At 35.7% G+C, this 12,260-nt stretch overlaps 1 protein-coding gene across 4 annotated transcripts in view; it reads right to left on the bottom strand.

Moving 5' to 3' along the window:
- Positions 1-276: 276 nt before the first annotated feature.
- Positions 277-12,260, bottom strand: part of FAM135A (family with sequence similarity 135 member A) — a 114,558-nt gene continuing 102,574 nt past the window's right edge. For all 4 annotated transcript variants that reach the window (XM_077767246.1, XM_077767243.1, XM_077767245.1 and 1 more), the window contains 2 exons: positions 4,250-4,363; positions 277-1,688 (listed from right to left, as the gene is read on the bottom strand). In XM_077767246.1, coding sequence (XP_077623372.1) covers positions 1,483-1,688; positions 4,250-4,363 — 320 coding nt within the window. In that variant the 3' untranslated portion in view covers positions 277-1,482. The remainder of the gene's footprint in view (positions 1,689-4,249; positions 4,364-12,260) is intronic.

Below are 12,260 nucleotides of genomic sequence, written 5' to 3' on the forward strand. Positions count from 1 at the left end.
ATTTATATTTTCCAGTTATAATGCACTTGGGATATTACTGCTTAAGTCAATTCACTGAATTTTCAAATACTTTTACAATATAAAGAATTATGGAGAGCCAATGAAGTACTTTTCAAGTACTTAATATATGCAAAAGATATAAATTATAAAAATACAAAGACTGTAAGTTATATAATCATGTTGGTCTATACAATTAATTAACAGTCTATTCAATTAAAAATAAAAATATACTCTAGTATTCTGAAAATAAGCAAGTGTTTTAGCTGTTCCTCCAGATAGTCATTTGTTCATTTATTAACATCAGAGGCAATAACACAATGCCAAAAATAAAACATGCATCAATTATACAACACATACTTACAAAAACCTCTGTCCATCACAACTGGTGAATGCAAACAGACCTTCTATCCACCCTTAGTGCATTATTATTTTCACAAGTAAAACAGGAAAGGAAAATAGTGAATTTAATGCTATTCAGCACCTTTAGTAAAGTCAAAAGACTTAACATCTCCATTTATCAAAAACATTTGCATCTGTATCCCCAAACATGTAATTATTTTGTTCCATTTTTAACATGAATTATCTTATTTACATTACCTTTTAGTTCAACAAATTTTAACAATATTTAAAAATTATCTAAATTCATAAAAGTATCTCATAAATTTCAATGCTTATTATGTACATACAAGAATTTCCATGAAAAAAGTTAAAGAAATATAGTCAGAAAGTTCAAGCAACACTACCAAATTTAGCAAAATTCCAACCAAATCAAAGCAGAGGGCATTCAAACATTCAAAAATCTCTAGATGCTGCTAACATGAACATGAAAAGTTCCAGTAATAAAAGTCAATATGAGAAATAATGTCAAAATCACCAGTAGAAAATATATTTTAATAGGCATGACATATGTTTAATAGCAATAGTAATAATGACTTTCTAGAAAACTTTTTTAACATTGTCATCTAGGAACTACCTGGTTTGACAGGGCTAGAGTTGAGTTCTTCAAAAAATATACTTTAGCAGCCATAATTTTTTTTCCAGTTAAAACATAGTAAAATGTTAAAAGTAAAATTTATAATTAACTAAATAATACCCCAATACTAGAAAATTTAAAATCGCATGCTATTCTAGCAATAATGACCTCTAATATGATGTGTCTGATGTGAGGATTGTGGTAAGCCAATAATAAACAATCAGATATACATATGGGCTTAAAGTTTCACTGAAATACTTATGTAGCAAAATATATGAAAAAGTAATAGAAAAGTAAAAAGATAAAATTAAAAAAATATTGCACGGCCACATTACCTAGAAAGTAAAGTTGATGTTTAAAAAGCTCTAAACATGGATGATATAAATTATCTTCCATATAAAAAGGTATAAATATTCTTAGAACTTATCAGCATCTATAGCTTAATATAATACATTATTTGAATCATTGTTGAATGAGGTAATTATCAAGTCTCTAACAATGTTTTTATCCTACTGGAAATATTTGAGGGCAGCAACCAGAAAGAATTTCTCTAAAAATATTTCTGAATCAAGAACAGCTATATGTGCAGCTCTCCCAATAAGTGAATCAGCTGTATTGGGCAATGCATTGATGACATTATATCGAACCAAATTACAGTCCTTGCTTTGCAGAACTGGGCGAAGCAAGTTGTGGATCATTTCTGAATAGATCTGTCCTATGGAACAAATAGAAAGCAGGAAAATTAGTTCATATAAGTAACTGAAAAAAATTCTATGCCAACTTTTTTTTTAAATTTTATTTATTTCTAGGAGAGAGACAGTGTGATATGCCAACTTTTATTAAACTTATGAAATGTAGTTATATTATTTCCATTTAAATTAGACCAATGTCTTTTAAAAGGTTTTTCTTTTTCTTTGACTATTATTTTTGAGATGATTTTATAAAAATATAAGTAACCACATTATTTATCTAGCCAAGTAAAAAGAACAAATTTATTGTAAATTCTTGTCAATTTGATACTTTAATTCAAAACAATGAATATAACAGAGCAAATAGTTTTATTCAACATTAAGCTGAATGACTTATGATTTGTTAAACCATTATGACAATAAGGTAGCCATACTAAGACATTTTGCCTTTTACACCGTATAGGGAATAGTCAGTGATACTGTAATAGTATTGAATGGTGACAGATGGTAGCCACACTTGTGGTGAACACAGCATCATGTACACAGAAGCTGAATCACTACACTATACATGTGAAACTAATGTAACATCGTGCATTAACTATACTATAAAAACAACATTTTATCTTTTAGAAGTCAAAACTTAAACCTATCAAGTATTTTAAAAATGTTTGTGGCATTCAACAGTATTCCACATATTTCCACATTATTCTGAGCAAAAAGAGCAACTTCCTATAGTCAGAAGACAATATGAGTTTGGCTCAAAAATCAGAATTCTTTTTTTTGTCCAAGGGTTTATTTAATGTTTGGTTCTGCTTTTAATTCTAAATTTGTGCTCCTCTCTCCCTCTCTTTGATTAATTATTACAATGTATTTATTGAGCTCATTCTAAGTTTAAGAGAAATACATAGATGTATTTGGATTTTATCCCCGTGGATTTTAGGGAGGCAAGTATCAAATTTCCTGTGAGAGGTGAAGTTTATCTCTGAGGAATTATGACAAGGGAAAAGAATATGGAAGTACATTTAGAGGAAAGAGAGAGAGAGATTTAAGGGAGAGATTAATATCATAGATTCATAAAGAACTGTTTCTCCCACCTCTTCTCTTAGTTTTCATTATGATTGTCAAGCTGGATTTCTGGTTCCATGCTATTTAGAAAGCATTTTTACATAGGAAGAAATCCAAACCTGTCTTTATTAGATTGCCCCTGCCCTCCAGGGGCAAAGAATCTCACTGTTAAAACAAAGGACATTTCTCTAGTTTCTGTGACCCATCCGGAAGTTATATCTTTCCTGAATTTATCCCTAAGTCCCTTGCTAGAACAGAAGTTTAATAATAATAATAATATTAAAAAGGTTATTCTGATGTCACAAAATGCTAAAAAAAATTTGTTAAATGAATAGAGCACCCACTGTGTGCCAGGCATCATGGTAGGCAATGTCAATACAAATATGTATATAGAGACAATCCCTGCCTAAGGAGGCTGTTCACTGTTAAAATGTGGGAAATGCAGAGGATTAAGAGGTCATTTAAAAATCAGCTTCATTCCAAAAAAGGAACCGAGGAAATATGGAAAGGTAGGACACCTGTATTTTTGCCTTAAGCCTGTAATTAATTAATCACCAGTGACTTTGGATCAGCTACTTAGCATCTCTGGGCCTCAATTATAAAATGAGCCAACAGGACCCAAGACTCCTTCTGGCTCAAACTGCTATGACTTAAATTTCTTCTATTATTCAAAAATAGCAGGGGCGCCTGGGTGGCTCAGTTGGTTAAGTGTCTGACTTCAGCTCAGGTCATGATCTCACGGTTCCTGGGTCTGAGAGCCACGTCGTGCTCTGTGCTGACAGCTAGCTCAGAGCCTGGAGCTTGCTTCAGATTCTGTGTCTTCCCTCTCTCTCTCTCTGACTCTCCCCTGATTACGCCGTCTCTCCCTCTCTCAGTAATAAATTTAAAAAAATAGCAAAAGAATATATAAAATCTTTATTACTTTATTAAAGTGAGGTTAAGTCTTTGCTGCCATCTTTGACTAAAAGCAAGATACAGCAGAACGTGCAGAATGATTGTCACCATAATCACCAATCCCAACAATCGTGTGGAGATCAAAATGCAGATTACCTTTGAGGCAGCAAAACAAAGAAGCATTTGTAATTAGATAAAATAACTCTTTTATAAGAATGATGGTTTTATTGGCAAAAACATCTCACATGGCAGGAGAAAAGAAAGGAAGTAAAAGAGGAAGGATAGCTGTTAATATCGGTAGATGGAAAAGGAAATAAAAAAGAGATGAGAGGAAGAAGAGAGAAAGGGACTAAGAAAAATTTGGGAAAAAGCTCATGCTGTAGATAAAACTGTTTGAAATATTTCTTTTCTTTTCTGAATACATAGAGATTTTACTGAGAAACTGATAAATAACTCCACGTAAAATAATGAATCAAAGTCACAGGCAGGCATTTCAAAGAATAAAATGATGAATTAACATAGGAAAAAAGTCCTCATTTGTAATTGGTGAAATACAAATACAAATCACAATGGGATGCACTGCTAGAGGAACAAATGGAGATGAAACACTTCTAATTTACTTAGTTACCTGACTGTTTGTCCTTCAAAGCTGTTTTACACATTTCAATCCGGGCAGAGTGGTAAGGAACGTAGCGATCCTGTAGAGATCCCACTAGCACAACATTTTTGAAATAGTGAAGCCCTATGAAGAAAAAATACAGAATTATAATGCAGTAAGTAGCCAGATTTAAATTAACTTATCAGTATATTAAGTGACTGCAATTTTTTAAATTTCCTCAGTAGAACTAGTAAGTTTATGGCTTTTTAAATCTGATGAATTCATTCTCCAATTTCTATATATTATCTTCAAAAAACCCCCTACTTTCATTGTTATATAAACTTACATGCTGGTATGAGAAATGTGTGTTTGCACTGAGTGAGAGAAAGGACTGTGACATGGTAGCGTGGGGGTACTAGAGAGATTGGATAGGGTGGGCTAAAATTCTACAGGGAAGTATTTTATGACTTTATTACTTTCTAAAAGATAATCCTCAATATTTAGGACTATTTCCCAAAGAAACAAAATTATACTTTTCCATAAAAACAAACAAAACACCCTATATGAAATCATTTTAAGACCACTTTTTAAGTTTTCAACTGACTCTTGCCTAATATTATTAATATTTTCTCCTTATGATATCAAGAGATATCATATGATATCAATATGATAACAAGAGAATACATACTTAAGGTTTTTCAATAAAAATAGCAGGTTTTGTGATCCATCCACAGATTTTAGTCAGGTCCCTCTATTTTTAGTTTTCACGTGAATTTAGTTCTTGTGATACTTTGAACTAATTAATTTACTCATTTAAGCACTGAAACTGAGTTCCTTTCCACTTTACTATCAGTAATGTTTTTTTTTTTTTAATACTTGGATTGCTAGTGGAGCCTTTACAAAAAAAATGCTTATCTATTTATTTTTCAGGGGATGGGGTGGCACGGGCAGAGAGAAAAAGGGAGACAGAGAATCCCAAGCAGGTTCCGCACTGTCACAGAGCCTGATGCAGAGGATCGAATTCACAAAACCCATGAGATCATGATCTGAGCTGAAATCAAGAGTTGGAAGCTTAACCAAAAGTTGGGTTGCTGCCTTTTTTAAAAAAAAGTTTATTCTTGAGAAAGAGAGAGAACACGCGCAAGCAGGAGAGGGGCAGAAAAAGAGGGGGACAGAGAATCTGAAGCAGACTCAGCACTGACAGCAGAGGGCCTGAGGTAGGGCTTGAACCCACAAACTGTGGGGGCGCCTGGGTGGGCTCAGTCGGTTAAGTGTCCGACTTCAGCTCAGGTCATGATTTCACCACTCCTGGGTTCAAGCCCCGCGTCGGGTTCTGTGCTGACAGCTAGCTCAGAGCCTGGAGCCTGCTTCAGATTCTATGTCTCCCTCTCTCTCTGTGCCTCCCCTGCTCACGCTCTTTCTCCTTCAAAACTGAATAAATGTTCAAAAAAATTAAAAAAAAAAAAAAAGAACCCACAAACTGTGAGATTGTGACCTGAGCTGAAGCTGGACACTTAACCAGCTGAGTCACCCAGGTGCCCCACTACCAGTAATGTTCTAATTTTACTATGTATCACTAATTTTACCATGTAGCTCAAACTAATAAACAAAAAATAAGAAATTCATGTGGTTATTAAACGAGATACAAGCCAATGTATGTATTCTAATGACAACACATTAGAATTGGGGTGCTTAGTTTAGGGCATATAATTTTGTTCTGGAACATTCCAGAGTAAAAGTTTGATACTTTTTGCCTACTGAAATTCAGGGTTAGCGACAGGCCAATTGTGGGGACTACTGTGGATCCAGAACATCCAAATCACCTTTGTAGATGCTCCTTTCTCTCTTGGAATTAATTACTTTAATAATGAGAGATTCTAGACACATATACAGGCAGGTGAGACTGTATTTACTCTCTATGTCAACTATAGGGTCATTCTCCTTTTTCTCAATGAGAAGATAACCCTTTGTGGCAATTAGGATATATAAGTTTGTAGGGATATAAATGAAATAATCAAATGTCTATGACAGGAATTAATTCAATTACATACATTTAAAATCACATTTTAGAAAAATATTCAGAAAAATTATTTTTTTCCCTTCCATTCTCACATTTCATGTGACAAACTAATTCTACTTTTAGCATCATTTGACACCAAAGTAACACTAGTGTTACTCTGGAAATCACCTGTGTGTCTTAGAGCAGAGGTCTTCAAACTGGTATACATTTACCCTTGGGGTAATTTAAGACTTTCCATGCAGTTGAAACTGTATGTTATAGAGTTATATATGCAATGTAACACTATATATTAATTATACTTCAATTAAAAAAATACCTCTAGATGGTGAGGTTGGGCATGTATAGCTTTAAGGAAACTGAATTCTAGATCTCAACTTATGTATGAGGATTTTCCTAAAAATGACTTCTATTTCTCCCACTTTATTAGAGAAAGGCATTTCTCCAATCTATTTCAGATTTTATTATGGCATATGGCCTGAAGGAATGAAGCAAAATAAGAATGAAATACAATGTTTTCTGACAAAAAGTAAGTTTGATTTGACTATATGATAATAAGAATTGGCTCTGCCAATTTGATTTTATGGCACACATGTTCTAGAAACTATCTAAGCTAAATTTATAACTCCAACTGAATGAGTTGTTTTTATATTTTTATGAAAATATAATTACAGCAAATATGTGCTACCTGATATGCCAGAAAATATATCCTTTGCCACTATTTAAAAATTTGAAAATATTTTTTAGGTGTCACCCTAAAATTATACAAGGGATGTACACTTATTCAAAATTCTTCTCAGGGGTACCTCAAAACGTGAAAACCTCTGTCCTACACTATGCCATCTTTACTTCTACCCAAGCTGTTCTAGGTACTGTGCTTTCGGAATCTAAGTATGATGCTGTTTACTGAAATTTACCCCAAGCTGCATGAAACTAGCCATGTAAGAGCAGAGCTGGCTTTTTCATTTCTCTAAAAGATATATATTTGTGTTCTCTATAAAGGGCTATCATACTGTACAACATTGGGGCACCTTTCATATTATATCCACATGAATGACACTCTGGAGCAGTGCACAGCACAGCCTATGGCAGCCTTGCTAGGCAACATTCATTTGTGTGCTTGGCTAAATGACTATTTTTCCTCAAACCACCAGCACTTTCTATTTCCTCTTCAGTCTTACCTTATGACCTTGCTTCCTATTTCATTGAAAAACACAGAAGAATCAGAATAGAACTTCCACATACTCCAATCTTTTTTTTTCTTAAAACTGAAAAATTAATTTATTATATGAAGAAACATAAACTATTTATTAGCATCAATGGCTGCAGAGAAGCAGCCTGCAGAAGCTCACACCCACAGTTTATCGACTGAAGTACCAACACAGGACACTCAGAAACACAGCACTAATGCTTGAAGGTGGTTTCCAAGGAAATGCTGTATAGGACGATTTGGATGTTTATTTCCCCATTTTACAAGGCTGAAAAGATGAAACCCACATTCAATCAAAATCTAACATGATCAGGCATTCAAGTTGTACAGGATAATTGTCAAAAGACCCTAGCTACTAGGTCCTTCATGAAAGATGAAAGATACAAAAATGATCAGCTCGTGATCAGCAAAAGCATTTCTCAGATTTCAATGGGTCTTCTTCCTCCAAGTACCGTGTGTGTAGCTGCTAATTTCTGTGAGCAACTGATGGCAAGAGAGAGGGCAGCTACTAGGTTCTAAGAAGAAAGACCATTTACACGTGCCCTTCCATAAGGTCAAAGGCCAATGTAGTCACTCAAGCCACTCATGTGGATGATACTGCTTGTTTCTTTTCTAACAGTAAGCACATAATAATAACCTGTTTACAGACTTGAATGACTATAATAACAACTCCTGAAATATGTGTGGCACTTTAAAATATTTCACAGCATTTTCACATCGATTGTTTAATTTGATCTTTCCAACAACCTTGTGAGGAAGGCTGGGCAAGTGTATCATCCAAATTTGGTGGGTGAAGGAACTGAGGCATACGGCAATTTAGTAACTTGCAGGGCTTGACGGGGACATTCCAATCTCTACACTGTACTATCCCCACCACATACTCCAATCTTAACCAAACTAACCTACCATACCTGTGACTTCATGTTCTGCCTTTGCTCTTACTTCTACTGATGAGCTGTCTATGTTCCTACCTTAGGCCAGCCCTTTCACTGAAAGAGGTGCCATTCCCTCCTTCCTAGTTAAAGACATGGCTCTAGTACCTGTCTTGTCCACTCGTATCATTAATTTTCTCATTTGTATGAATCATTCTTATTTATATGCAAAACACTGTAATATCTCCCATTAAACAAAAAAAAATCAATGAACCTGTTCTTAGACTTCATACTCCAATGACCACCCAATTTCTTGGCATTGTTTTATTTCCATACCATATATTGTAAGAATAGGCATTACATTAAAAAATTATATTAAAATCTATTTTTCAAAATAATAGCTCCCTGCAGAGATTCTGATATGCTTCTACAGAGAAATGACACTCAAGTTGAGAATCACTGCTTCAGACCGAATTCCTTGAGGGAAATGTTTAGGTCTCTGTAGGTTCAGATAGCTCAGTGGAATGGAAGTATGCAAAATCAATAAAGATTAGATGAGGGGATTTCTAAGAAAACCTTTAACTCTCAGATTCCGTGACACTGAAATAAATAAAAGATCTTGACACTGATAAAAAATACTATATTGTTATGTTTCTAAATGTGATTGCTAGGACAGTACTGTACTTTTTTTTTTGATGTTTATTTATTTTTAGAGAGAGGGAGAGAAGGAGCACAAGTGAGGGAGGGGCAGGGAGAGACAGAAGCTCAAGCAGGCTCTGTGCTGTCAGTGTGGAGCCTGACGTGGGGCTTGATCTCTTGGACCATGATATCATGACTTGAGCTGAAATCAAGATTTGAATGCTTAACCAACTGAGCCACCCTGGTGTCCAACAGTACTGTACTTTAAAAATGCATTTTAAAATTAGTAGTCTAATTTTAATAAGTTTTTCAACAACAATGCATTAATACTAATATTGTGCTTCTGCATGGAAGGTTTCTTTATTTAGCCAGGAACCAAGTTAGTTAAACAGACTATGGCTCAAGGGGCGCCTGAGTGGCTTAGTCAGTTAAGCATCCAACCTTGGTTCAGGACATGATCTCATGATTTGTGGGTTTGAGCCCTGCATCGGGCTCTGTGCTGACAGCTCAGAGCCTGGAGCCTGCTCCGGATTCTGTGTTTCATAAGAGTTCAGTTATAATACTAACGATCCTGAGAGGTAGAATGCAACGAAGTGAGGTCAAAAATGACACTGAAGTATTTAAAAAAACTAAGTAATTAGAAGAAAGAGTCTCATTAAAATGATGATGAAAGAGTTAGCAGAAGAAGACAATATGTTCACGTTTAGACATATTCAGTTTGATATGTAACTAGAGATGTCTAGAGGGCAAATGAAGACTGGAATTCATCGATGAGGTCAGTGTGAAGGTGTAAGATCTAGGATATAAAGGTACATATTGGGCAATCTAGTGGGTACCCTGAGAGTAGAGGAGCATTAAATGAGAGAGGGCATCAAGAAAGCTTTTAATAGCAGGTGGTGTTGGACTTTAATTTTAGAAGATGAAGAGAATTTGTTCTTTTTGTTTGTTTGTCCATTTATTTTGAGAGAGAGCGTGTGTGCATGCACAGGAAAGGGGCAGAGAGAGAGAATCCCAAATAGGCCGTTATTGCAGAGCCTGAAGCGGGGCTCGAACTAAAAAAATGTGACATCGTGACCTGAGCTGAAACCAAGAGTCTGACATGCAAGTGCCTGAGCCACTTAGGCACCCCAAAGAGAATCAGTTCTAAAAAGATGTGTAAACAGATGGGGAGGAATGGTGGTAGAAAAAGCATGGGTGAATGTAGCATAAAACGTGTGGCATGACTAAAACAAAGGATGCGTATGTGGGAAGAGTAGGATATGAAATCAGTAAAGGAACTAGAACCAGATTATAAAGGATTTGATGCTCTAAGCCATGGAATTTAAACCTCATCCTGAAGGCCACAAGCCATCATGAAAAGATTTTTCAAACATGAGGAATATGGCCTGATGTATTTTTCAGAAGATAATTTTATCTAAAGAGGAAGGAAGACTAAGGAGAAGGGGGCACATAGGAGGCAGAGTAACCAATTTGGAAGCTATAGCAATAACTTCAGCAAAAGTGATAAAGATTGAACTAAGAAAACAGCAAAGAGGAAAGAAAGAGAAGCCTCCATTAGCTACTTGGAAGGCTGAATATTTCAGGGCTTAGTAACCTAAGCAGATGTGTGGGGAGACTGAGGAGTCTAGAGGACAACCTCAAGTTTTTGGCTGTGCAGACTGTGGTAGATACAGAATTGAGAGAAGTGAATCTGAGGGGAGAGAGGTGGTATCTAAAAATATTGCATTTGGGGCAACCACATGAGACTTCTAAGTAAATGTATTTATTCAGTAGGCAGCTGGACATATAGGTCTAGAATATAGCCTTGAGGACTGAAGTAGAGATACATACTTGAGTCACCAATGGTGAAGATGCATATGAAATGATGCTGTCAAAGAGCGTACAGAGTGAGAAGACCAGATGACAGCAGGAGGAGGCCAAGAACACCTATATTTAAGGATCAAGGAGAGAAAAGGAATCCATGTAGGAAGCAGAGAGCCAATATGGAAGAAAATGAGGAAAGGCTGTTACTTGAATATGGCAAGCTTCAATGGAATGGTGAGGGCAGAAATCAGATTATAATGGATTGAAGAGTGAAATAAAAGGTGAGGAAGTAATGAAAGTAATTGTTTTCTTTTTCAATAGTCTCAATTCTTATTAAAAAAGAGAAATAGAACAACATGGACTCAGTGATCAAAGGAGGTATTTATTATTATTAAAACTTAAGACTGGAGAAAACGAAGTAACTTTATATGTTAAGGAATCAGCCACTGAAAGGACAGAGTTTAAAGACAGAGAGAAGGAATCGGTTCCAGAACAGAAGGGAAACTATTCTTGGACCACAGATACATCTTTTATTGAACTGTAAGGAAAGCACAGGTGTGCTAATGTTTGTAGCTAAAACGAAAGGGAAGTAGGAAAATTCTTGCTTGATGGCCTTGACACACAGATAAGGTAGGAAACAAAGTCATTTGTTGAAGTGGAGGTAGCAGTTGTAGTTTGAAATTTGAGGAAAAGAGGTAAAAACTGGAAACACTTCTAGTGAATGGTTAAGAAGCAATTAGAGTTAAGCAGATGGGAAATCCACGGATCTACAGTGGTAGTGATCTGTGTGATCCACTTTGGTAGAGCTCAACAAGCCAGGTAAAGAAACGGTAATACAGGTTGCTAGATGGCCATGATGATAAAACCTGAGATAATAATGTATGAATGATAAAAGTGATAAATCATAGAGTCTGGGATAGAACAGGAAGGGAATGAACCATGAAGGACAGGGTAATTTAAGAAAACTGAGTAGGGATCTTAAACAGTCTGAAAAGCAAATGAGAATAACAGAGTGAGTCAGAAAGGAGACTAGGATATTGTAGTCTCAGAATGGAAAATTGACTGAAATTTCAGGGGTGGGATGCAGCCATAGGTAGGGGTTCCAAGTGGAGTGGAATGGAAGGTTACTACGGTTGAAAAAGCCTCTATTATGCTTGATGATTATCTAAAGGGTTGACTTAATCAAATTACTAAAAATGATGCCAAGTATATTAAGATCCAAGAAGAATGTCTTCTCCCACATGAAACTGTGTATTTGTCAATGAACTCTTATCAGAGTTCTCACTGAATATCTGAGGAGTGATCTCCAGGAGATCATTACATTACAGATGACTAGGAGGGCGTGGGTGGCCCAGTTGGTTGAGCATCAGACTTTGGCTCAGGTCATAATCTCGCACTTCATGGGTTTGAGCCCTGCACTGGGCTCTGTGCTATGAGCTCAGAGTCTGAAGCCTGCTTTGGATTCTGTGTGTGTGTGTGTGTGTGTGTGTGTGTGTGTGT

Source organism: Crocuta crocuta, unplaced genomic scaffold, assembly GCF_008692635.1.
Source record: "Crocuta crocuta isolate KB4526 unplaced genomic scaffold, BGI_CrCroc_1.0 scaffold518, whole genome shotgun sequence".
Classification (NCBI taxonomy): Eukaryota; Metazoa; Chordata; class Mammalia; order Carnivora; family Hyaenidae; genus Crocuta; species Crocuta crocuta.